This window comes from Pipistrellus kuhlii, unplaced genomic scaffold, assembly GCF_014108245.1.
Source record: "Pipistrellus kuhlii isolate mPipKuh1 unplaced genomic scaffold, mPipKuh1.p scaffold_m20_p_55, whole genome shotgun sequence".
Taxonomy (NCBI): Eukaryota; Metazoa; Chordata; class Mammalia; order Chiroptera; family Vespertilionidae; genus Pipistrellus; species Pipistrellus kuhlii.
Genome location: NW_023425557.1, coordinates 1,329,895 through 1,355,821, shown reverse-complemented (window position 1 = coordinate 1,355,821; position 25,927 = coordinate 1,329,895). Strand labels below are relative to the sequence as shown.

The window sequence follows — 25,927 nt, the reverse complement described above, 5'->3', positions numbered from 1 at the left end:
GGCCTTACCTCCCTTTGAAGATGGGGATGCCAGGGTTTAGGCACAGGCTTCCTAGTTCCAGAGATTAAATCCTAAACCATATATTCCACTACCTGCAAACATATAGAAGGACAAGTATCTATAATAGTAAAAGCATAATATGCTAATTAGGATGGACATCTTTCTGGACAACCTTCTGGATAAAGCCAGGGCTGCGAGGACCAAGGCGGCCGCCCCAGCGGGCGGGGGCCAAGGCAGAGGAGGCAGCCGCAGCGGCGGTGGTGGTGGTGGTGGTGGTGGTGGTGGTGGCGAGGGCTGAGCCCCTTGCATGAATTTCGTGCACTGGGTCTCTAGTTAAAAAACAAAAACCACACGTATCACTTTGTCTTCTGTCACCTAGTATTTAATGCACATTGCCCCAGGTTACTACATCTAGTTTATTTTTTCTTTTAATGTATAATAGACAATTTTATTTAAAGTTTTCAAACTTGCAGAATGCTACCTTTTTTTTGGGGGGGGGCAGGGGCATAAAATAGGTACTAAGAGCATCAACTCATGGTCAGAAATTAAACAACCAGTTTATGATAGTGGTTACCTTTGATGGAGGGAAATAGGGCTGAGAAAGGGCATATGGGGGTCCCCAACTGTAATGCTTCTTTTCTTTTTTTTTGGGGGGGGTATTGCTTATTTTCTTGAAAATCAGGAATATACACAGCCTTTTAGCTACATCCTTTCAAGTATTTAATCATTTTAAAAAATCAATTTTTAAGTGAATGGTAGAAAGATGGTAAGAGTATAGCTAAAGAACTAAACTGAACCTCTACATTTTTTTTTCTCCTAAAAAAATAAGGGTCTTTTAAGTAAACTTGTGCCAGTTTCAGATTCTTGGCAAATACTTTCAACAATTCTATACATTTTGTAGTAGGTCTATTTTTATAGATGAAGCCAGATGTTGAGATATCATTGTTATCCCTGATCGTTTAGGCTCAGTGGATAGAGTGGACTGAAGGGTCCCAGGTTCGATTCCCATCAAGGGCATGCACCTTGATTGCGGGCACATTTCCATTAGGTAGGGGTGTCGAACTCAATCAGAGAAGGGGCCAAAATCTAAAATCCAGCCTAAATCGCGGGCCGAATGGTTTACTGAACAGTCATAAACTGTCATTGTGATGGAAACGCAGCGGAGTGCAGTGATGACAGCGCGGTGCGGGCCACATTGCAAGGCCTGGCGGGACGGATTTGGCCCGCGGGCCTTGTGTTTGACACATGTGCTAGGGGATGTTCAGGAGGCAGTTGATCGGTGTTTCTCTCTCTGGATGTTTCTAACTCTCTATTCCTCTCCTTTCCTCTCTGTAAAAAATGAATAAAATATATTTTTAAAGAAGATGTCATTGTTAAATGGTCTACTGAACATTTGAACACAGGTATTATTTAATCAGTTTGCAAACCAAGAAGGGGTAATTCCTCTTGAAAAGGCTCGTTTAAACTATACACTCCATAATCGTTCTGTGTCAGAGGACGTTAGCTATACATTGCAAGGCTGGTGGGGAAAATGGTTAAGGGAAAGGGGTCAATGTCAGGAAGCGTTAGCGTTAGCAAGGTCCTTGGGGTGGGAAGAAACAGAACTACAGCGCTGGTGGCCTTCAGAGCCTTGAACAAGACAAGTCTCTAAAAAAGTAACCAAGAATTGGCAGCTTGTTCACTGTACAGAAGGACGGATGAGCAGATGAATATCCCTGTTTCTTCCTGAAGGGAGGATTACTGGCTGGCTCAGATTTGGCAGCCATGGGGCCTATTGTTAGCCTCCTGAACCGAACCTGTTGTGTCCCAGTGACATGGAGGCGGGACGTCATTGTCAGTCAGAAGTCAGTTTGTGCTTCTCCAGGAAAGCCTGCCACAAAGAAAAGGTACACACGACTGAAACCGGTTTGGCTCAATGGATAGAGCGTCGGCCTATGGACTGAATGGTCCCGGGTTCGATTCCAGTCAAGGGCATGTACCTTGGTTGTGGGCACATCCCCAGTAGGAGGTGTGCAAGAGGCAGCTGATCGATGATTCTCTCTCATCGATGTTTCTAACTCTCTATCCCTCTCTCTTCCTCTCTGTAAAAAATCAATAAAATATATTTAAAGAAAAGGTACACGCAGTACTTTCAGTGACTGTCTTTGGCAAAGTCACTTAACCTCTCTGGTCTTCAGCTTTCACATCACTAAAACAATACTCTCATAGGAACTGAGGAGACTGGATTCAATAAAATGCCTATAAATTTTAGATCCAGAAGTCTTCCAGGATGTTAATCTTCCTTTCTAACGTTCCTTCTAGGTATAATATCACTTATTCACTTTAGATCCTTGCTTCTAAGTTACTTGTAACCTTCCTATTTCCAAATTTTCGTCCCATGCTTTACCCTCGACCCTATTAACAACCTAAACCCAGGAAATTTAACTTTACTCTTCTTAGGACTTCTATAGCACAATGGATATTCATCATAAGCTGGGTAATCATATGTATGTTCTGGTTTTCACTTGTCTTAGCATGATGAAGACTACCCTAATCATAATTTACTTGTAGATTAAAATATTTGAGAGCAGAGTGTTTGCATCCTATATAATAAAAGCCTAATATGGTAGGTGTCCAGTCGACTGGTTGGCCCTTCTACCAATCAAAGTGTGATATGCTAATGATATGCTAAGCCTGCTCAACTGCTCACTATGACATGCACTGATCATCAGGGGGCAGATGCTCCGACTGGTAGGTTAGCTTGCTGTTAGGGTCCAGCTGATCGGGAATGAGTGAGACGGGCCAGACATGCCCTAGAGCCCTCCCACAGCCCCTCCCCGGCTGGCCAACCTCCCCTGTTTCTCCCAGGCCCTGACTGTGCACCCTCCTGCAGTCCGGGACCCCTGAAGGGATGTCAGAGAGCTGGTTTCTGCCTGATGGCAGAATGACCAGTGCCTGTGATACACACTGACCACCAGGGGGCAGACCCTGAATGCAGGAGCTGCCCCCTGTGGTCAGTGTGCTCCCACAGGGGGAGCACCGCTCAGCCAGAGCCTGGGCTCACGGCTGGCGAGTGCAGCAGTGGTGGCAGAAGCCTCTTCCACCGTCTCCACGGCAGCAGTGCTAAGGATGTCTGACTGCTGGGACCAGGCCTAAGCCAGCAGTCAGACATCCTCTGAGGGCTCCCAGACTATGAGAAGGCGCATGCCGAGTTGAGGGACCACCCCTCCCCCCAAAGTGCACGAATTTCATGCTCTGAGCCTCTAGTTGTATGTGATAGCCAAAATCCTTCCTTGTATAAGGTAGCTTCTGATGTTAGACAAAGTGTAGTCTTTTCATCACATCCATTATGCGGTCTCTCCAATGCTCTATCAAGCTCTCACGTGTCAAAATGCAACCACTCTGCACTGCCTCTCATAAAGGAAAGATAAGTGCCGGAAACCAATCATTGTCTCACTAATAGAAAGAGGCTGGTCAGCCTTGAAGCTCTGAAAGGTGAGAGCCAACCACTCCCTATCTAACTGAGACAATGGTAACTGAGGCAACTTCCCCATCTTGTAATCATGTAAATCCTTACTGATATGATAATCTGCTTTTACCTGCCTAAGGGCTATGGGTGTTTTCCAAAGCTGCTTAAGGGTAATGGGTGTATCCCATAGCCTCAATAAAAGGGACCCAAAGCCAGAGCCTAGTGGTAGTCTTCCCACTAGAGGTTGACTCCTGCCTGGATGCCATTTTGTCCCAAATTAACTCTTTTCTAGTCTCTCTCTTCATTTTAGTGTGCAGCCTCCTCCAGAAACCGGACTCTGAGTGGGCCCTGAACCATGCAGGTCGTGTTAAGGGTTCCCACAGATAAGGTCCAGAGTGTTCAGGCAGATTGTAGGTTAGAGAAGGAGCTAATCATTAACTACCCTGTTTCCCCGAAAATAAGACAGTGTCTTATATTAATTTTTGCTCCCAAAGATGTGCTAGGTCTTATTTTCAGGGGATGTCTTATTTTTCCATGGAGAAGAATATGGTACACATTTATTGTTAATGAAAATAAAGGAAATTTATTACCTGTATACTGTACGGTAGTACGGTAGTTGTCAACACAAACCAGAGAAACTGTGAATCCTACAATATCAAGAATTTACTCATTTATTCAATGACAATCATGTCGTCATCTTCTGGAACATCATCATAGCAATCCAATTCCTGAATTTCCTGGTGAATTTCTTGTGAGTCCATTTCTTTCAGAATCAGTGGACCAAATCTCTCATGTTTAGCCTAGGGGAGGCCTTATTTTGGGGGGATGCCTTATATTTCACTCAGAAGGAAACCTGTAAGTAGGTCTTATTTTCGGAGGATGTCTTATTTTCGGGGAGACATGGTAGAGAAGAATCAGCATGTGATAATGGTTAATATCTGGGAAAGAAACCAAAACCGAGAAACTTAACAATTAAGTTATAGTCTCTGAAGACAAGATGGTCCTAGCCTAGTGGTTGGCAAACTCATTCGTCCACAGAGCCAAATAGCAATAGGACAACGATTGAGATTTCTTCTGAGAGCCACATTTTTTAAACTTAAACTTCCTCTAATGCCACTTCTTCAACATAGACTCGCCCAGGCCATGGTATTTTGTGGCAGAGCCACACTCAAGGGGCCAAAGAGCCGCATGTGGCTCGAGAGCCACAGTTTGCCGACCACGGGGCTAGCAATAGGGAGGCCAAGGCTTGTTGCGAGCTCTAAGGGTCAATGGGAGGTAAAAGAGGACACAGGTGATACTTCCAACAATAAAGATAAAAGAACACAAAACACAAGTTCTTAACAGACAGCCTAATGCAGACAGTGCTTTCCTTCTTACAAGAAGGGAAAAGGCTGAGATTGTAAGGGTTGATCTTTTCAGCTGGAGCTGAGGTCTTAAGAGAAATAAATGTGCTTCCGTTTCTCAAGTCTTCATGCTTTCTGGGGGCAGGGGGAGAGATCCAGCGCCCGCTGAGTGCATACCACAAGAAGCCATGATGGAAACAGTACAGATTCTCACCAAGCTGCAGTAACTCTTTTATCTTTTTAAAAAAATATTTTATTGATTTTCTTTTTTTTACAGAGAGGGATAGAGAGTTAGAGAAACATGGATCAGCTGCCTCCTGCACACCCCTCACTGGGGATGTGCCCACAACCAAGGTACATGCCCTGGACCAGAATCGACCCTGGGACCTTTCAGTCCCCAGGCCGACGCTCTATGCATTGAGCCAAACCGGTTTCAGCTGCAGTAACTCTTTGAAACGCATGGAGAAGGGTCCCCTTTTTTCGATGGTTCCATGGGTAATTCCCTAATAGCATCTGCAGCATCGTTACTCTTGTGCTTCAGGCCTCCGACTGCCTTGGCTTTCGACACATTTGCTTGCGACACGACCAATTCTGTGTCCTTCACGCCCACACCTGTTTCATCAGCCTCGTCCTCTTCCCGCTCCTCCAGGACAGATGGAGCCCGTGTGTTTTCTTGAGTGTCCGAGACAGCTTCACCTTGAACGTTGGACTTCTCAGCAGCGGCTGGCTGTGCTTGCTGAGATAAATCCTCGATCTTGGCTTCTCCCCCCACAACTACGTAGGCATCGGAAGCAGGGCTCTTGCAGACTTCTGGCTTTGTCTAGTAGTGAGATGGGCTGGACATGCCCGAGAGCCCTCCCACAGCCCCGCCCCCGGCTGGCCAACCTCCCCTGTTCCTCCCGGGCCCTGACTGTGGGGTCCCGTGGCCTGGTCTGCACCCTCCTGCAGTCCGGGGCCCCTGAGGGGATGTCGGAGAGCTGGTTTGGGCCTGATGGCAGAATGACCAGTGCCTATGATGCACACTGACCACCAGGGGGCAGGCCCTCAATGCAGGAGCTGCCCTCTGTGGTCAGTGTGCTCCCACAGGGGCCCTTCATGGAAATGCAGGTAACCTCCAGATTTTTGTGTCCAGCCTAGAACTTGCAACTGATAGAGGATATTCTTAGATTTCCATTTGGGGGCCCTGGGAACCCCTGTAAGTTGTCCAAGACCCAGTTTGGACCTAGCCTCCTGCGCCTGCTTTTCAGCCGAGCTCTGTTTTGCTTTACTGACTGGTTCTTCTTCGATTTTAGCTGCTGCTGCCGCCAGGCGGGTGCTGGCCGGAGCTCTGGTACTGATCCATCAGGGTCAGATTCTGTTCCAGACCCTGCCTCAGCCTGGGGCTGTGGCAGCTCCTGCTCTGAAGCAGGGATGGGACCTGTGGCTTCACCAGGTAGGGCCAGTGGGGGCTGGCGGGCCAGGGAGGGACTGCGGGAGGGTTCCTGTCCCTCTGGCCAAGTCCCATTGGCAGGACCCCAGCAGCAAGCTAACCTAACCTCCCGGTCAGAGAGTCTGCCCCCTGGTGGTCAGTGCCCATCATAGGGACTGGTCAAGTGATAGGTCTTGGTAACTTTAATTGGCATTTTTATGACCATTCAGGAGAACGAGTATTTTTCTATGTATGCTGTCCATTTGGATTTGCCAATCGGATTTGTCAATTGTCTGTTCATCTCCCTTGTCCATTTAAAAAATAAATTGGGGCCGAAACCAGTTTGGTTCAGTGGATAGAGCGTCAGCCTGCAGACTGAAAGGTCCCGGGTTTGATTCCAGTCAAGGGCTGTACCTTGGTTGCGGGCACATCCCCAGCAGGGTGTGTGCAAGAAGCAGCTGATCGATGATTCTCTCTCATCGATGTTTCTAACTCTCTATCCCTCTCTCTTCCTCTCTGTAAAAAACAAAACAAAAAAAAAAATCAATAAAATATATTAAAAAAATAAGTTAGGGTGTTTGCTGTTCTGTTATCAACTTGGAGAGTGGAGAAAAGAATGTCGTAGCTGGTATTGCTGAGTTGTTGGATATGTACATTTTGTGTCTCAGTTCTTTTTGAAAGCATGAGAGACTAACGCACGTACAGACCAATGTTCAGATGTACTTTTTGTAGGCTTACTAGAATTAGGGGAGTGGAGAGCTCTATTAATTTCCACATCATGAACACGCCCAGAGCTACATTTAAAACAATAGTAGGTATTGCCAAACACCATTTCACAAAATGTATTGCCAAACACCATTTCATTCCTTCCCTGTCACCACGGCAATGTGATCAGTTTCAAAATGCTTCACCAGCCCAGCGGATGGTATCTTATTAGTGTTGTATCTGCAACTTCTTGAACATCAGAGAGGGTTTCGTCTTTTTACATATTTATGACTACAGCCATCTTCTGCAAACTGTTAACCTTTTAAAAACATTTTTATTGATTTCAGATAGGAAAGGAGGGAGGGAGGGAGGGAGGGAGGGAGGGAGAGAGAGAGAGAGAGAGAGAGAGAGAGAGAGAGAGAGAGAGAGAGAGAGAGAGAGAGAGAGACACATATCAATGATGAGAAAGAATCATTGATTGGCTGCCTCCTGCATGTCCCCCCTATTGGGGATGGAGCCCACCGGCTAGGGCAGACCTTGCTTTAAATTTTAGCTCTACCACTTATTAGCTGGCTGATCTCAGGCAATTGGGCAGCATTTGGCACAACTGGCCACTTCCTTCTCGCAATACGCTCTTCCCTTAGCTTCTGTGTCATAAGACTGCCTGGGTTTTCCTTCTGCTCCTGTGGCTGGTCCTTTTTGTCCCTTCCACTCGTTCTTCCCTGTTTGTTACACTTCTCCTGCCAGGTGGTCCTATCCAGGTAATGGCTTCAGCACCCACTGACGTGCAGATAACCTCCAGGTTTTTATTTATTTATTTTTTGTTTATTATTATTATTTTAAATATATTTTATTGATTTTCCACAGAGAGGAAGGGAGAGGGATAGAAAGTTAGAAACGTCGATGAGAGAGAAACATCGACCAGCTGCCTCCTGCACACCCCTTGGCTGGGATGTGCCCGCAACCAAGGCACATGCCCTTGACTGGAATCGAACCTGGGACCTTTCAGTCCGCAGGCCAACGCTCTATCCACTGAGCCAAACCGGTCTCGGCTATAAGTGTATTTCTTGTATCACATGATCTCATGCATCTAGGGGAAATAATGAACAACATAAACTGATGAACGTAAACAGACCCGGAGACAGGAAAGCATCAATCAGATAGTCAAACCTCAGAGGGCGTGTAGGGGAGGGTGGGGGTAAGAGGGAGAGATCTATCAAAGGACTTGTGTGCATGCATATGAGCCTAATCGGTGGTCATGGACAACTGGGGGGTGTGGGCATACGTGGGGAGGGGTTTAGATTGGGAATGGGGGGATGAGGACAAATATGTGATACCTTAATCAATAAAGAAATTTAAAAAAAACATTAAAAAATGAGTCACATTTTTCTGTGGCTTCTCATGACTCTCAGGAAGGGTCCCAAGCTCCTCACCATGGCTGCCTTTACCCGCCCACCTCACTCACTCCCTCTTCCTGCATCTCCCCCTCCCCCCCATTTCTGGCTGCCCTTGAAGATGCTTTGACCGCCCTGCCCCTGAGCGCACAGCTTTAAACCGAGGAAGCTTGTGCAACCCAGGAACCTCGTACCTTAGCCTTAAGGTTACAAAACAGGCAGCCGGCCTTTTGTCAATATTTGGGCGTCAGGTTCCTCCATGATAATAAGACGGTAATTATGAGCCGGGGGTGGCGGTGAGGTCTTCTCTTGTTAGAATTTTATCTGGTCTGCATCGTATCCGCCTGAAATGGTGACGTGCACGTGTGAGCACTCGCTGACACGTTAGTCATTGGGCAGTTGTTCTATTGCCTTTCATCTCAAGGTTTTCTAGGAGGAAATTCAATTAGATTTGCTCCCCGCATGCTTTAGGAAGTTAACATTTTAAATATTTAACTTATCGAGAGTGCGAGAGTGCGGATGGAGGCCTCCTCTTGCTAAGCAGGTGCGGCTCAGTGGATAGAGCATCGACCTGGGGACTCAAGGGTCCCAGGTTCGATTCCGGTCAAGGACATGTGCCTTGGTTGCAGGCACATTCCCAGTAGGGGGCGTGCAGGAGGCAGCTGATCGATGTTTCTCTCTTATCGATGTTTTTAACTCTCTATTCCTCTCCCTTCCTCTCTGTAAAAAAATCAATAAAATATCAATATATTAAATAAATAAATAAATATTGAACTTACCTACTGCCTTTATGTGGTCGCGTTACAGTTAATCCAGCCAGTTATAAAGACTCACCGGGTTCTCTTGCCGCTAGCAAACGACACGTGTGTTCCTTGTTGTATCGACAGGGGTAGGAGTACGATTAGATGGTGGTTGGAAAGAGGGCAAGTGCAAAACACAATGCAGAGTTTTCATTTTTTTTTTTCCCTTGACATTCCCCAGCCTGCAACGCTTTCTCTGCTCATTTTCCTTTCCCCGTCCTAATTGTCACAGACAATTCCTTCCCGGTTACCTCTGAAGAGGTGACCGATTAATCCCCTCATTTGCTTTCCCTGCGTGGTTTCTGCTCCTTCGTACCTATCATAACTGTGGTTATTAACTCACCTGTGCCATCTTTTGATTCATTTCTGTCTCTGCGGTACAGTGAGGTCTAGACGTAGTGCCGTGGTTCTTTTTCCCAGCCTTACAGAGGGTTCAGCCTTCTGGAGAAAGGGCTGCGCATAGATGATTAAGAATCAAATATATATAAATAATTTAAATTTATTTTATTGATTTTACAGAGGAATTGAGAGGGATAGAGAGTTAGAAACATCGATGAAAGAGAAACATCGACCAGCTGCCTCCTGCACACCCCCGAATGGGGATGTGCCCGCAACCAAGGCACGCGCCCCTGACCGGAATCGAACCCGGGACCTTTAAGTCTGCAGGCTGATGCTCTATCCACTGAGCCAAACCAGTTTCGGCAAGAAGATATTTTTGAAAGGCATTGGGGGTCAGAGGAGCTTCCAGCTGAAGGAGCTAGAAGGCTCTCACCTTGACCAAGGAACCTGCTTTTATTAGTACAATTTGTCCCAAGGCAAGGTGGAAATATACACTTCATAGGGTATGGTGTCAAAAGGTATACAGAAACATTATCAGTCTGGGGAGGAGCCTACAGCTGTTCAGGTGTTTGGCCAACAGGAGGCAATAAAATGCCCTGAGCTGTCTGGCAGCAAACTATTATCCTATTCAGGTTTGGGGGAAGTGCCGTTTAGCCGTTTCCAACAGGTAGACTACATGTGTGGCTCACCCTTGTTGAGCCTCCCAAGCGTCACCAACCTTTTGGGAAAACTCTTGTAATTATTTACATGCTGGAATAGGTTCTCAGCACATAGGGTCATGGTATCCTTTATTACCCAAACAGTGACACCTGAGAGTCAAAGAGGGAGGAGCGATGACTTATTCTGTGTCGACAGGTGTACCTGGTCCGTCCCCACTAACCCAGGATGGGCAATTTCCCCATTTAAAGACAAAGAAGGGATGCCGAAACTGGTTTGGTTCAGTGGATAGAGCGTCGGTCTGCAGACTGAAAGGTTCCAGGTTTGATTTCGGTCAAGGGCATGTACATCGGTTGAGGACATATCCTCAGAAGGGAGGTGTGCAAGAGGCAGCTGGTCGATGTTTCTCTCACATCCATGTTTCTAACTCTCTATCCCTCACCCTTCCTCTCTGTAAAAAACCAATAAAATATATTTTAAAAATAAAAATAAAATGAAACAAAGAAAAGAACAACAACAAAGAAATAAAGACGAAGAAGGGGCCATCAGGTCCCCTCTCCCTCCTCACTGCACCTCCCGTTGCTAAGCGCATAGTTGGAGACAAATGCCTGTGAGAGTCACACATGAAGCCGCCCTCAGTTTCTCTGTCTGTGAAATGGACCTAAGGACAGCCGGTACCTCCCAGGGCAGGGGTGGGCCTCGGGCGGCCCTCGGGAGCATGTTCCCGGCCAAGAGTGCGGATGGAGGCCTCCTCTTGCTGAGCAGGTGAAAGTTAGAGTCAAGCCAACAGCGGCTGATAGCAATGCGTGTCCCGCTTCACAAAAGCACCCGCAAAAAGGTGAAGCAGAAAGCTGTGTGCACAGCAGCAGCCCACACCCAGTGACTGTGGACCAGGCGCTTTCACAAGGGTTTCCTTTTCCGTGGGAGACCCAGGAAATCGCACCCTGGGGAGCTGGGTGGGAGGAGGGGAGCAGGCAGTCTTCTCCCACTTTTTTTTTTTTTTTAAATACTAAATATATTTTATTGATTTTGTACAGAGAGGAAGGGAGAGAGATAGAGAGTTAGAAACATTGATGAGAGAGTCATCCATCAGCTGCCTCTTGCACACCCCCTACTGGGGACCAAGGTACATGCCCTTGACCGGAATGAACCCGGGTCCCTTCAGTCCCCAAGCCGACGCTCTATCCACTGAGCCAAACCGGTTTCGGCTGTCTTCTCCCACGGTTGTTGACTCGGTCCCTCTTTGGTCATTTGGGAAACTCACGTGATAAGTCCCCGTTTTTTCCTTCTTCCCTGCGGGGGAGGGCACTGCTCTCTCGGGGGGAGCGGACTGCTCCCCTTCGCTCCTGTCTGGGGTCTCCTCCCTTCCTCGGGTGAATGCGTCTCTTCACATCCCTTTGGTAAAACTTTTGTAATTATTACACGCTAGAATAGGTTCTCAGCACGTAGGGTCATGGTGTCCTTTATTGTCCTGCGGGCCACTCCAACGAAGTTCCCCAGCGGAACCTCGGCGGAAAGACTCCATTGGAACCTGGAATTACTTGGATTTTTTTTTTTTTTTTTTTTTTTTTTTTTTTTTTTTTTGTTAACCCTCACTGGAGGATATTTTCCCACTGACTTTTATTTTCTTGTTTTTTTTAAAAAAATATATTTTACTGATTTTTTTTACAGAGAGGAAGGGAGAGGGGTAGAGAACTAGAAACATCCATCAGCTGCCTCCTGCACCCCCTCCCCACCCCCACTGGGGATGTGCCCGCAACCAAGGTACCAGAATCGAACCTGGGACCCTTCAGTCCGCAGGCTGATGCTCTATCCACTGAGCCACACTGGTTTCAGGCCCCCTCCCCCACTGACTTTTAGAGAGAGTGGAAGGGAGAGAGGGAGAGGGAGAGAGAAACATTAGTGTGAGAGAGACACATCGATTGGTTGCCTTCTGCAAGGAAGCTGGGGATTGAACCAGCAACCCAGCTATGTGCCCCTGACCAGGAATCAAACCCCTGGCCCTTCGGTCCACCGGCCGATGCTCTAACCACTGTGCAAACTGGCCAGGGTAGAGTTCCTGGAGGCTTCTGGAGAGCAGGCTCCTGGCTCTCAACCAGCAGCCCACCCCTCTTTTTCAACCCCCCTTCCCCGTCTCATCATGGGCCTCCTGTGCACCCCATTCGCCTGCCCCAGATCTGCCTACAGCCCCTGAAATGGGGGGGGGGGGGGTTAGGGGTTCATGCCTGTCCCCCTTGCATCACGGACTCAGGGAAAGGCCCAGACACGTTCTGGGAGGAGGCTAGGGGCGGCTGCCTGCTCTGGGAATTCTGGGGGCTTGAGGCCCAGAGCATGTCCAGAGCAAGCGGCCCATCTTGCTTTTGGGGGATCCCTCGTCCTGTGGGGGAGACTCAGGCCTGAGTCTAATGGCAGGATGGTTGCTGGTTCCTTTCCACACAACTTACTGACTGCCGGGGTCCGGCCCCAGAGGTGCAGGGGTCCCCAAAGGGGTGGACGGCATCGACGAAGAATGAAGGACATGGAGACAGCACTCAGATCATCAGCATCATCAGGTTCTCCCCCTTTATTGCCCTGTTACAACTGTACTTACACTATTTTTTTAAAAAAAGTATATTTTATTGATTTTTTTTTTTTTTTTTTTTTTTTTTTTTTTTTTTTTTTTTTACAGAAAGGAAAGGAGAGGGATAGAGAGTTAGAAAGATCGATCAGCTGCCTCCTGCACACCCCCTACTGGGAATGTGCCCACAACTAAGGTACATACTGTTGACTGGAATCGAACCTGGGACCCTTCCGTCCGCAGGCTGACACTCTGTCCACTGAGCCACACCGATTAGGGCCATTTACACTGTTTGATTCTACAAGCATGTGTCTGTAGTTACATCCTGGTATGCTTTGGTCTCCCCTTTGACCTTTCACAGTTTCTCTTGTTTTATGTTTACAGTTTCTTGTCTGACCTTTGCTAAAAAAAAAAATAAAAAAAAAATCTCATTTCTACTTAGCTCTGCTGATTTTAATCTTATCTGTTGCCTATGTGTCTACATTCTATCCTAAAGGCTAGTTTCCGTGTCCCATTATAAGGGCTAGATTGTTATTTCTATTCTCAGGTTACCATGCAATTGCCCTGCTGTTAAGCTACGAGGAAATAACCGAAGGTTTCCCTATTCTGTGGCCTAAGTAAAGGTTAGGGAGCTTAAGCGTGTTAATTCTTAGCTACGGTGACTAGTCACCTATCTGGCACTTAGTTTAAGTCTTTCTGCTTGCAGAGCTCATGTCAGATTTTTAGATAAGGAGCCTTCCTGCATTGTGTGCAGCGTTTTTTTTTTTCTTCCATTTAAAAAAATTTTTTTTAAAATACATTTTATTGATTTTACACAGAGAGGAATTGAGAGGGACAGAGAGTTAGAAACACCGTGTGCCACTGACGAGGAACGTAGACGAAGACCGTTAGCAATAAAGTTAGGACTTGCTGAAACCGGTTTGGCTCAGTGGATAGAGCATCAGCCTGTGGACTGAAAGGTCCCTGGTTCGATTCCGGTCAAGGGCATGCACCTTGGTTGCGGGCACATCCCCAGTAGGGGGTGTGCAAGAGGCAGCTGATCGATGACTCTCTCTCATCGATGTTTCTAACTCTCTATCCCTTTCTCTTCCTCTCTGTAAAAAAAATCAATAAAATATATTAAAAAAATAAAACAAATAAACAACAACAACAACAACAACAGCAAACCCAGCATGCCATATACGCCAGGTTCCTTGGAACATATGCTGTGCAGATGTTTCTTCCTTGCAGCGACTGTGTCAAGCAGCAAGGATGGAACGGCTTCCGGCAACTGACCACCTACTGTGCGCTCCGCCTACCTGCTGAAGGTGCTGGCAATGCAGCTGTGAACAGAAGTTCTTGCCTTCACATTCTAGTGGGGGAAGACAGACAGTAAAGAAAGAAAATAATCCCTACTAAAAATACATATACTGATTGCACGCGGTTGCCTAGGAGCCCGGTGCCTGGCGGGGAACAGGACCAGGGAGCATCATCAGCTGCGACCTTGGGATTGGTCCTTGCGCTGGGGAAAGGCAGCAGCATCCCTCGTCGCTGTTGCCTCCTTTGGCCGCCAGAGGGCGAGCGGCAGCGGGGTGCTCTCTAATACGTTCTAACAGGATGAAGCATCTTAGAGCCATGAGTATGGATGAGCAAGCGGCACTTTGGTCCCTCACATCTGTCTGAGTCACTAGCACCATTAGCAGAAGGGGAGGGCTGGAGGAGAGAGAGTGGGGGAGTTAAAGGGGGGGGGGAGAGAGAGAGAGAGAGAGAGAGAGAGAGAGAGAGAGAGAGAGAGAGAGAGAGAGAGAGGCTGTTGTAAGCAGAGCCATCAGGATGAGCAAGGCATGAAGGAGAGAAGAGGCAGGACACTGTTGTGAAACCATAAGAGACTTGATGTTGCTGGGGCCTAAAGGACCAAGGTGTGTGGGAAGCCAGGTCTGCAGGATTTCTGGGACTTGTCTGGTGACACTGAGGGGCTCAGCTTCGTGCTGTGGGCACTGAGGAGCCAGGGAAGAGCATATATGGATGGGAGTGATGTGAGCCACTTTGCATTAAAATATATATATATATTTTATTGATTCCGGAGAGGAAGAGAGGGAGAGATGGAAACGTCAATGATGAGGGAGAAACCGTTGGCCAGCTGCTCCTGCACGCCCCACACTGGGGATGGAGCCTGCAACCCCGGCATTGCCCTGAGCAGGGATCGAACCGTGACCTTCTGGTTCATAGGTTGACGCTCAATCTCTGAGCCACACTGGCCAGGCACCACTTTGCCATTTTTTGGGAGATCCTTCTGGGGAGCGGAGGGAGGTGGAGGGGGAGATAGACACTCTTGGAGGGCACCTATGACCACGAAAGCTCTGGAAACCAATTTTCAACCAGGAGGCAAGTCACGATCAGTGTGGTCCAGGCTCCAGAGGCACAGAAGATGCGGGAAGAAACCAAGTCTGCGATAGTATCGCAGAGCCCCTGGAGGTAGCCTCTCCTGAGACCAACTCTTCCGAATTCCTTTTATTTTATTTTTATTTTTTAAATACATTTTATTGACTTTTTTATAGGGAGGAAGAGAGAGGGATAGAGAGAAACATCGATGAGAGAGAATCATCAATCAGCTGCCTCTTGCACACCCCCTACTGGGGATGTGCCCACAACCAAGGTACATGCCCTTGACCGGAATCGAACCTGGGAGCTTTCAGTCCGCAGACCGACGCTCTATCCACTGAGCCAAACCGGTTTCGGCCTCTCCCAAATTCTTCTGCCCTTTGACGCCTTCTTTTTCTGGGCCTCTGTTCACTTCATGGGTATCGAGGGCAAAAATGCTCTGCGCTTTCTCACCCCACCCTTTCGCCCTCTCCACCCTCCCTAGAGAACAACTTTCTCGCTGGCACAGGCTTATCAGAAACTCAGTTTTGAACTCAAGCAGTTAGAGGCCTGTTCCGTCCTCCCCCTGCCTTTTCTAAATATTTTCAATAGCACACAATAATGGAAGAAAAGAAAAAGAAGTTCTAAAGTTAGCTGTTGACAAGAATTTTAAAAGGACCCACTCACCTGGACAGTCCTGCCCCAGGGATTCAGAGAGAGTACTGATCTGTTTGGCCAGGCCTCACCCAGAGACCTCCGACAATGTCCGTTAGAACCCAGCACTCCCCTCCAGTAGGCAGATGATCTTCTCTGCTGCCCCTCCCTGGACACATCTCAGAGGCACACAGCTGGCCTCCATGGGTAGGATTTCTCCATCATTGGGTCCCAAATGTTTCTCTCCTGGCTAAGCCCTTATACCAGGTCTCCTCATCCACCCTCGTTCGCCAAGCTTTTTCTAACTCCGGGACACCCTTCTGCGCTCTCTCTCTCTCTCTCTCTCTCTCTCTCTCTCTCTCTCTCTCTCTCTCTCCTGGACATCTCTAAGCCTTTCCAACTATTTACTGATGACAGACAGGCAATAGCCATGGGGGTCCTCACCCTGCCCCTAGGGCCAACCTTCCCCCCATAGCCTACCTGCACTGACAGCTAGATCCCACAGTTTGGGGACTGCAGCCCTGCCTCTGGGCTCTGGCTGCAGCTGCTGTTCTCATCAAGGAGGCCCAGAAGATCTGCCTCCAGCTACCCTTACAGGTGTTCTCCACCATAGACCACAGGATCTTCTGTCACACTGATCCTGATCTCTCCTTAACTCCATCTCCTGTTCCTCCAGAGTCCTGACATCTCCCTGACCCAGTCCCCAGCCCTGACCCCAGCCACTCTCCTGCCTGCTGCCTCCACCCAAACTGCAGCGAAGTGTCGGGAGCCAAAAAAGAATTAGTGACTACATCTTAAAAGACACCTCCATCTTAGACACTGAGTTTCTGATTTACCAGAACTCGGTGACAAGCTGCGGTGTGGCAGTTAACTAGAAACAATCTAAATGCCTAGCAGCATATCTGGCCATTGAGCATGGCACACCTGTTGTGATAACTCGCCCCGCCCCGGAGAATCTCTGCTGTATCCTCCCCTGCAGGCACATCCTGCTGATACACAGCCCTCCCCGCCCTGGAATGTCTCCGTGGCAACTTTCCCCTACAACCTGTGTACATATATTGCAGCTGCAACAAATAAAATTTGAGGCTTGATCAGAACCCTGTTTTGCCTCCATTTCTCCGCGTCTCCTGTCCTCCCTCATTCCCTTCCAGGTGTCTCCTCGCTCCCACGTTGCTGTCCCGCTGGCCGGCGCAGCAAAGCACTCCTGCCCGAGGTTGTCAGAGGCGCTCACTCAACCTCGGTTGGGACTCTCAGATCTTCCTCTCTCTAATTCTGACTCAACTCTGTTTGTGGATGGAAGCTTGTGTCTAGACCCCCAGGAACATGGGAAAAACTCCTACGCGATTGTAACACTCAAGCGGACCCTGGAGATGGCCTTCATCCCTCTTCACCTCGTCCACACTGCGAGAGGCAGTCATGAGTGCCTGCTCTTCCTGCATTACGTGTGCAGCTGCCGCACCCCAACTTTCCTACCCATCAAATGAAGGGAACACCTCCCAGGGCAGACCGGCAGGTAGACTTCACCCATATGCCTCCCCACAAGAAGACCAAATATCTGCTCACCATAGTAGACACCCTGATAGGGTGAGCAGAGGCCTTCCCTACCTGCAAGGAAACTGCTGAGGTTGTGGCTGAGATCTTTATAACACACAGAATCTCTGGCATCTCCTGGAAACTGCACACACCCTACCACCCACATTTACCGGGTAAGATCCAGAGGAGCACCGGCTTCCTTAAAGACCATCTAACTGAACTCTCTCTCTCTAGAAATTCGCAGCTCCTGGCTGGACCTTCTGCCCATGGTCCTGACCGGAATCTGGGCTACACCAAGGAGCCCCACCTTTTTACCTCCCCAAGAATCTGACCCCCCAGGCTGTATTTCAGCTCCAGGCTCAGACAAGCAGCAAAACCAGACAAGTGATGCTGTGTCAGCCTCAGGACCAGCCTTGACCTCCTAAGTGATTCAACAGGATTGCTCTCGAGACCTTCACCAACCAGTCCCTTTGGGAAATTAGGTTGCTGTCTAGCCTCTTATCATTAGGCCAACTGGTGTCTATTTCTTTAAGTTTCCTCTTTACCTACCCCCTTTCTCATGCGCCGTGTCACTAGTCTTTTGCAGAACAGATTGCAGGCATTCACCAACCAGAAGTTGGGAGAGAACATAGCATCAGAATCCTTGAGATGCCGGGTAAAATCCCCTAACGATGTCCCCTCTCAGCTGGAAGCAGCTATGACTTTGCCCGGCCCCTGAACTTGCCTGGACTCTCAATTTTTAAAAATATAATATATCAAAAAGCATGGAATGTGAGATCCTCCCTCCCCCCAGCTGGTGGGCAGAGTTAGGACTTTACCGACATCTGCCGCCGCGGAGACATCCCCAAGACACTGAACCACCAATCAGCGTGTGTCGAGTGCCCTGGGGCCCACCCCTTCCTGTTCCACCCTGGGTCCAACCCTTTCTTGTTCTTCCCCTCTTAAGGCTCTTCAGTGCTCCATGAGTTGCTGTTCTCTCACCATCTGCGAGTCAGCCCAGCTGGGTCCTTTCTCCTCTCCCCGATCCTTTAATTCTGATTTCTCTACCTTCGTAATGAGTCCCGCTCATTACTGGGGAATAAACCTTCCCATATTTCTCTCTCTCTCTCTCTCTCTCTCTCTCTCTCTCTCTCTCTCTCTCTCTCTCTATATATATATATATATATATATATATATATATATATATATATATATATATATGATGAGAAATTACCCAATCTGAGAAAAAGAGAAAAAAAAGAAAAACAGAACAAAACCCTAAAAACTGTAGGACTATAACAAAAGATCTAATGTATATGTCCCAGAAGGAGGGAAGGAGAGTAGAACTGAAAAATTATTCAAATAAATAATAGATGAAAAAATTTCTAATTTGGCAAAATAAAGCCTAGGTGTATGGAATCCACACGAATAAAACCAAAGGAATTCATTCACTCAAGATACAACATACTCAAAGTTCTCACAACTAAATATAAAAGAAAATGTCTTGGCCCTGACTTGTTTGGCTCAGTGGATAGAGCATTGGCCTGTGGACTGAAAGGTCCCAGGTTTGATTCCTGGTCAAGGGCATGTACTTTGGTTGCAAGCACATCCCCAATAGGGGGTGTGCAGGAGGCAGCTGATGGATGCTTCTCTCTCATCGATGTTTCTAACTCTCTATCCCTCTCCCTTCCTCTCTGTAAAAAAAATAAAAAAAAAAAAAAAAAAAATCAATAAAATATATTAAAAAAAAAAGAAAAGAAAATGTCTTGATAGCAACAAGGAAGAGAAGAAACACCTTACCTGTAAGGAAAAAACAATTCAAGTGACAGCAGATTTCTCATCAGAAACCATGGAGGTCAGAAGGAAGGGGACCTAGTATTTTTCAATCACTAAAAGTAAAAAACTGTCAACCAGAATCCTCTATCCATATTCCTCAGAAATAAAGGGTGAAATGAAGATATCTAGATGAAGAAAACCTAAAAAAATTTGTTTCCTACAGATCTACCCTAAACAGATGGCTAAAAGGAAGTCTTGAAATGGAAAGGAAATGATAAAAGAAATCTTAAAACATCAAAAAGGAAGAAAGTACAACTCAGAGTAAAAGAAACACCGAAACCGGTTTGGCTTAATGGATAGAGCGTCGGCTTGGGGACTGAAAGGTCCCGGGTTCGATTCCGGTCAAGGGCATGTACCTTGGTTGCGGGCATATCCCCAGTGGGGGGTATGCAAGAGGCAGCTGATCGACGTCTATCTCTCATCGATGTTTCTAACTCTCTATCTCTCTCCCTTCCTCTCTGTACAAAATCAATAAAATATATTTAAAAAAAAAAAGAAAAAAAAAAGAAATAGATTTTCTCCTCTTTAGTTTTCTAAGTTACGGTCAATAGATTTTCACAAAGTTGTCAAGGTTGTTTGATGCAGAAAAGATAATCTTTTCTTTCTTTTTTTTGATTTCAGAGAGGAAGGGAGAGGGGGAGATATAAAACTTAACAATGAGAGAGAACCATTGATCTGTTGCCCGCTGCATGGCCCCCACTGGGGATCAGGCCAGCGCCTGGGCATGTGTTCCCAACTGGAGTTGAACTTGGGACCCGTCAGTCCATAGGCCAATGCTCTATCCACAGAGCCAAACCGGCTAGGGCAGGATGACCTTTTCAACAAATGATGCTGGAGGAATTGCCATATCCATTAAGATAAAATTAAACCTCAACATTTAAGCCTCTTGCCATACCAAAAGTTAACTTGCAGTGGGTCACAGGAATAAAAGATGATGCTAAGCCTTGGTTGGATAGCTCAGTTGATTAGAATACTCTACAGAGGGGAGGCAGGTTGAGGGACTGGAAGATATTAACCAAAGAACATATATGCATAGCTCATGGACACAGACAATAATGTGGTGAAGGTCTGGGGCTGGGGGCTGGGTGGAGGGTAAAGGGGAGAATTGGGGGACATTTGTAATAGTCAATAATAAAAACAAACAAACAAATAAAATAACTTCTTGTGGAAAAAAAGTACTTTGTACACTTAGTAGACCAAGACTTTATAACTAATTAATTAATCTTTATTGACTTTATTGGGGAGATCTTGGAAAATCTATACTAATAATAAAGGAATATGCAAATTGTCTGGGATGCCATCACAGTAACAGTAACAACTGAACAGCAGGCTGTGTGGAGTGACCAGGCCAGCAGCAGGGGCAGTTGGGGATGACCAGGCTGGCAGGGGGGACAGTAAGGGGCAATAGGGATGATCAGGTGGGCAGGCAGAGGTGGTTAGGGTGACCAGGCTGGCAAAGGGGACAGTTGGGGGTGACCCAGCCTGCAGGGGGGCAGTTAGGGGTAATCAGGCAGGCAGGCACATGAGCAATTAGGAACCAGGGGTCCCAGATTGTGAGAAGGATGTCCGATTGGCGGTTTAGGCTCGATTTCCAGCTTGGGCCTAAACCGGCAGTCAGACATCCCCCAAGGGGTCCCGGATTGGAGAGGGTGCAGGCTGGGCTGAGGGGACACCCCTCCTTGTGCATGAATTTCATGCACCAGGCCTCTAGTAAAACTATATCGGTTTCAGGTGTACAATTTTATAACACATTATCTGTATATTGTATTGAGTGTTCATCACCCAAAGTCAAATCTCCTTCCATTAGCATTTATCCCCCCTTTATCCTGTTCTATCCCCCCTCCCCTCCGTATCTCTCTGGTAATCACCACACTGTCTGTCTACGAGCTGTTTTGTTCTTTATCCCTTTCACCTATTTACCTAGATCCCCAGCCCCCTCCCCTCTAAGAGTTGCCAGTCTGTTCTCTGCATCTATGAGTCTCTTTCCGCTTTGCTTGTTAGTTTATTTTCTTCATTAGACCCCACAAATAAGTAAAATCATGTATAATTTTATTAACCCCAATAAAAAGACTGAGATACATACCGTGTTTCCCCCGAAAATAAGACATCCTCCGAAAATAAGACCTACTTACAGGTTTCCTTCTGAATGAAATATAAGGCATCCCCCCGAAAATAAGGTCCCCCTACGCTAAACATGAGGGATTTGGTCCACTGATTCTGATAGAAATGGAGTCACAAGAAATTCACCAGGAAATTCAGGAATTGGATTGTTATGATTATATTCCAGAAGATGATGACATGATTGTCATTGAATAAATGAGTAAATTTTTTTTTAAAATTTAACTTTGTATGTATTTTTAAAAATATATTTTATTGATTTTTTACAGAGAGGAGGAGAGAGGGATAGAGAGCTAGAAACATCGATGAGAGAGAAACATGGACCAGATGCCTCTTGCACACCCCCTACAGGGGATGTGCCCGCAACCAATGTATACATGCCCTTGACCAGAATCAAACCTGGGACCTTTCAGTCCGCAGACTGATGCTCTACCACTGAGCCAAACCGGTTTTGGCTAAATGAGTAAATTCTTGATACTGTAGGATTCACAGTTTGTCTGGTTTGTGTTGACAACTACCGTACTACCATACCGTATACAGGTAATAAATTTCCTTTATTTTCATTTAACAATAAATGCGTACCGTATTCTTCTTCATGGAAAAATAAGACATCCCCTGAAAATAAGACCTAGAGCATCTTTGGGAGCAAATATTAATATAAGACACTGTTTTATTTTCAGGGAAACAGGGTACATATGTACAAAAATTATTTGGAGTCTAGATAAAGAAATATAATGAACTCTACTACCACTCCCCCTGGTTAAGGCAGGACTGTCTAAATCAACTAACAAGTACAGAAGGTCTTTAGGTTACATCGGAGATCCATTCCTAGGGCACAATGTAATGTGATTTTCGCCCGAAGTCGGAACCCACCTACATAAGCACCTACGTCACTCACATGGACACATACACAGCAGCAATGAAGTGAAACAGTGAAAAAAAATTTAAAAGAAAGAAAACAATTCCTGACCTTTACTTGTGGTAAATACAGTAAATTAAAAAAAAACAAACCCATAAAGCACATATGTACATATGTCGAAATGACGAAACTTAAAAAAAATTAAAAAAATATATATTTTATTGATTTTTTACAGAGAGGAAGGGACAGGGATAGAGAGTTAGAAACATCGATGAGAGAGAATCATAGATCAGCTGCCTCTTGCACACCCCCTACTGGGGATGTGCCCGCAACCAAGGTACATGCTCTTGACCGGAATCGAACCTGGGACCCTTCAGTCCGCAGGCCGTTGCTCTATCCACTGAGCCACACCGGTTTCGGCTTAAAATTTTTTTATAAATAACCACGAAACTACGTATGTAGAGTCTGATGTAACCCGAGGATAAGGTGACCAGACTGTCCCGCCAAAAGCGATTTTTAACAATTTGTCCTGTGTCCCATGGCGTTTTAAAAAAGCCTCGATTTTTGGAAAGAATGCACGACAAGCTAGGGAATGGAGGGAAAATGGGAGAGGAATATACTGTTTTCGGCCGCCATGTGGCTATTTAGCCAGGATATGAGTTTTATATTATTTTTGTTAACTTTATAATGTTAAACTTTAATAATAACAAATAACTGTTGAGAACTGATTATCGAGAACTGCTTATCAAAGTTCTCATTGTTGATCAGTTGTTAGAATTGTGGAATACGCACTGTCCTTACCAGGAACTAATGCTGCGACTGAACGTGTTTTTTCTACGGTAAATAAAGTGTGGAATCAGAAAAATCACAATTAAGTGTTGAGACTTTGAAAGCCATTTTATGTGTGAAATATAATTTAACAAATTTCATGACCTTTTAAACAATGACAGCAATCTACTAAAAAAATTCACTCAAATGAGAAATATGCCAAAGAATAAAATAATACTATACATAAATTTTATTTATTTATTATATTTGTAAATTGTACTTATGTTGAAATTTAAAAAATATATATTACAATATTATTTTTGCGTTCTATGAAAATTTTTGTTGCTTCATATAGACAAAATTTCTAATCAAGACCCCCCCCCCCCCCACACACACACCCCAGTCAATGGTGTCCCGCTTTACCAATGTTAAAATCTGGTCACTTTACCCGAGGACTGCCTGGGTACCACTATTTATCTAGCACTGTTAAATACAATAAAGTATTTAACCTTTTTTAAAATGTTATTCATTGGTTTGAGATAGAGAGGAAAAGTGATGGAGAGAGAGAAACACCACTTTGTATAGTTTATTTATACACTAGAGGCCCGATGAACAAAAATTTGTGCACTAGCGGGGCGAGGTCCCTCAGCCCGGCCTGCACCCTCTCTCGGTCTGGGACCCCTTGGGGGGTGTCCACCTGCGGGTTTAGGCCCGCTGCCTAGGGGATTGGGCCTAAACTGGCAGTCAGACATTCCTCTGGCAGGCTGGGAACCCTTGGGGGGTGTCTGACTGATGGCTTAGGCTCACTCCCCAGAGCGGGCCTAAGCCGTCAGTAGGAATCCTTAGCTCTGCTGAGCAGGTGGGAGAGGCTCCTGACACTGCTGCTGTGCTTGCAGCCTTCAGCCCAGCTTGTGGCTGAGTGGAGCTCCCCCTGTGGGAGCGCACTGACCTCCAGGGGGAGCGCCTGTGTTGAGCTCCTGCCCCCTGGAGGCCAGTGCACATCATAGCAACCAGTCCTTCCCACTTCCACCCTTAGGGTCATTTGCGTATTACCCTTTTATTATATAGGATTCCAGTTGTTTATTTATTTAAAAATATTTTATTGGTTTTTCACACGGAGGGAGAGGGGTAGAAAGGTAGAAACATCGATGAGAGGAAAACCTTGATCAGCTGCCTCCTGCACACCCCCCACTGGGGATGTGCCCGCAACCAAGGTACATCCCCTTGATGGGAATTGAACCTGGGACACTTCAGTCAGCAGGCCGACGCACTATCCACTGAGCCAAACTGATTAGGGCTAGGATTCCAGTTATTTATACATTGTTTCTGGCATGCGCTCTGACTGGAGATTGAACCCACAACTTTCGTGTATCAGGATGATGTTCTAACCAGCTGAGCTATCTGACCAGGATCAGAGACCTTATATGTTATCATAGGACTGCTAACCAGCAAATATTACAGTCTTAAGTGTCTTGATTCTATGCTCTTCAGGAGGTTCCAGATTAATTTACTTCTGGAAGAAGTCTTGCTGGGGAAGTATTCCTTGAGAGAGAAAGAGAGAAGATGAGAGATAATCAGAGAGAGATAAAGAGAGAGAACAGGTCACATATTGACCCAGAGATGGGTGATGGGAAACTCAGCAGAGGCTTATGCAACAAATGCCATCCCCTTCCCTGCCCACGGCCAGAACTGGACTCTTACCTGGCCACAGATCCTGCTGAGGGGGGCATCAATGCAGCTGGACTTTGTGCCTGGGACCTTAAACCTGACAACAGCCTGCCAATTCTGGGGGCCTAGGGACTCAAGGCAGCAGTGCTGGAAGCAGGGCCAGAAGGTGCAGTCGGGGCCACAGAGGCGGGTGTGGTTCAAGGACAGGATGGTGCCCTCATCACAGCACTGCTCCAAGGGGTTGTAGATCTCGCCCTCACACCTGGGTGCTGGATGGCACATCCACAGCCCAGTATCTGAACAAGCCAGAGCAGAATGGGCTCCTAGGACCAGTCTTAGACCTTGGAAGCCTCCTCCCATGTAAAGTGCCACCTCCTCCTTCTTACCTGCATCATTGTCATCTGTGAGTCCTTCTGAGCCTGAAAACAGGAGTTCAAAAATGAAGATGGCAGCTGAGAAGCAGAAGGGGAATGAGAATAAGCCTTCAGGTTACTATCCTGGGGCCCAAGATGATGCCAATGAGCTTCTTTCATTGCTAACAGCCCAGAGTGGATTCTGAGACGGACTCTGGGTGGCAGCGAAGGTTCTAGGGATAGCTAGGATTGTGAAATTTGCAGGTTGGGGGAGAGATCGTAATGCAGTCAGACATGTTATGGGGACAAGGTTTAGGGGGTGGGAAACCAGTAATAGAGTAGGAGAGAGAATTAAGTTTGAGGTTCAGAGGCACATTTTAGGTGTGATAACACCTACCATAGACTTGGGGCTGGTGTCCTCTTACCAAAGATTCTGGGCGCCATGGTTCTTGATGCTCCAGAGTAGTTTATGCAGAGCAGCAGGAGGACTGGGTGTGGGATTGTACACTCTGACTTATATAGACAACAGAAAAGCAGGGATGACCAAAGGGGTGGGACATGAAGTGTTGCATGGAGGAAAACACCGCCTCAACATGTTAATAAATGTTCCTGAACCAGTTCCAACTGACTACATCTTCCCAGGTAATCTCCAAGCCTCAGGGTGAACACTACCTTACGAGTCTTTCCAAGTTGTGACTTGTTTCTTTGTTATAGGGAAACCCAGTTAGCAAAGACTCATTGGTACCTCACCCACTCTTCTTGCACATAATCCACCTCCAGACCTACACTGTCTATATTTCTTCTGAGTTTTTTTTAGGGGAAATTATGAAGTTGCAGTGTGATCTAGAAGAAGCACAGGGGCTGCAGAAACCCTGGTAGGGAGAATAAAAAGGGAACAGATAGATGTAGGATAGACCCTCTGGGATTCATAAAACCAACTGAAAGAGCACCTTGTAGAGTGCCTGGTCCAAAGAGAGGCTCCATCCATGTTTCTCACTGTTGTTGTATTGTCAGCATCACCGCTGTTGTCACGAGATAATAAGTGAGTTTTCCCATGGCCCCCTGTCTCTGCTGGCTCCCTCCCAGGTCACAGTGAGTAGGTTGGGAAGATGAAAGAGATGTTGATCCAGAGGCAAAGCTGATAAATTCAGTCAGTCAGTCACAAGAC

The 25,927-nt window shown here is 46.6% G+C and overlaps 2 protein-coding genes and 1 long non-coding RNA gene across 6 annotated transcripts; all 3 read right to left on the bottom strand.

Moving 5' to 3' along the window:
- Nucleotides 1-1,391: 1,391 nt before the first annotated feature.
- Nucleotides 1,392-25,283, bottom strand: IGFL4 (IGF like family member 4). 2 transcript variants are annotated; one of them, XM_036416331.1, is made up of 4 exons: nt 25,185-25,283; nt 24,808-24,858; nt 24,440-24,702; nt 1,392-1,870 (listed from the first exon to the last, which is right to left on the bottom strand). In XM_036416331.1, exons 1-4 carry the CDS (start codon nt 25,201-25,203, stop codon nt 1,835-1,837), a joined length of 369 nt encoding a protein of 122 aa, XP_036272224.1. In that variant the 5' UTR covers nt 25,204-25,283; the 3' UTR covers nt 1,392-1,834. The 2 variants fall into 2 exon arrangements, with proteins under 2 accessions (XP_036272224.1, XP_036272223.1); XM_036416330.1 differs by lacking the exon at nt 1,392-1,870 and adding an exon at nt 24,145-24,280.
- On the bottom strand, nt 5,225-12,594 carry LOC118706844 (nascent polypeptide-associated complex subunit alpha-like). The gene is given in 4 exon segments (XM_045573718.1): nt 5,225-5,611; nt 5,932-6,113; nt 6,116-6,258; nt 12,539-12,594. Coding segments are annotated over 4 exon segments (768 nt in total).
- On the bottom strand, nt 13,835-17,909 carry LOC123651445. 3 transcript variants are annotated; one of them, XR_006740169.1, is made up of 2 exons: nt 17,899-17,909; nt 13,835-13,921 (listed from the first exon to the last, which is right to left on the bottom strand). It is a non-coding gene; the product is annotated as an uncharacterized LOC123651445 (long non-coding RNA). The 3 variants fall into 3 exon arrangements; XR_006740171.1 differs by lacking the exon at nt 17,899-17,909 and adding an exon at nt 15,534-15,545; XR_006740170.1 differs by lacking the exon at nt 17,899-17,909 and adding an exon at nt 14,846-14,856.
- Nucleotides 25,284-25,927: the final 644 nt, after the last annotated feature.

Bases quoted from the DNA above. Each gene is read 5' to 3' on its own strand.
- IGFL4 (XM_036416330.1), bottom strand. The intron at 24,703-24,807 runs ATGACAATGATG...TGGCTTGTTCAG, and splicing joins AGGCTCAGAAGGACTCACAG to ATACTGGGCTGTGGATGTGC. The intron at 24,281-24,439 runs GTAAGAGTCCAG...TTCTCTCTCAAG, and splicing joins TCAGCAGGATCTGTGGCCAG to GAATACTTCCCCAGCAAGAC.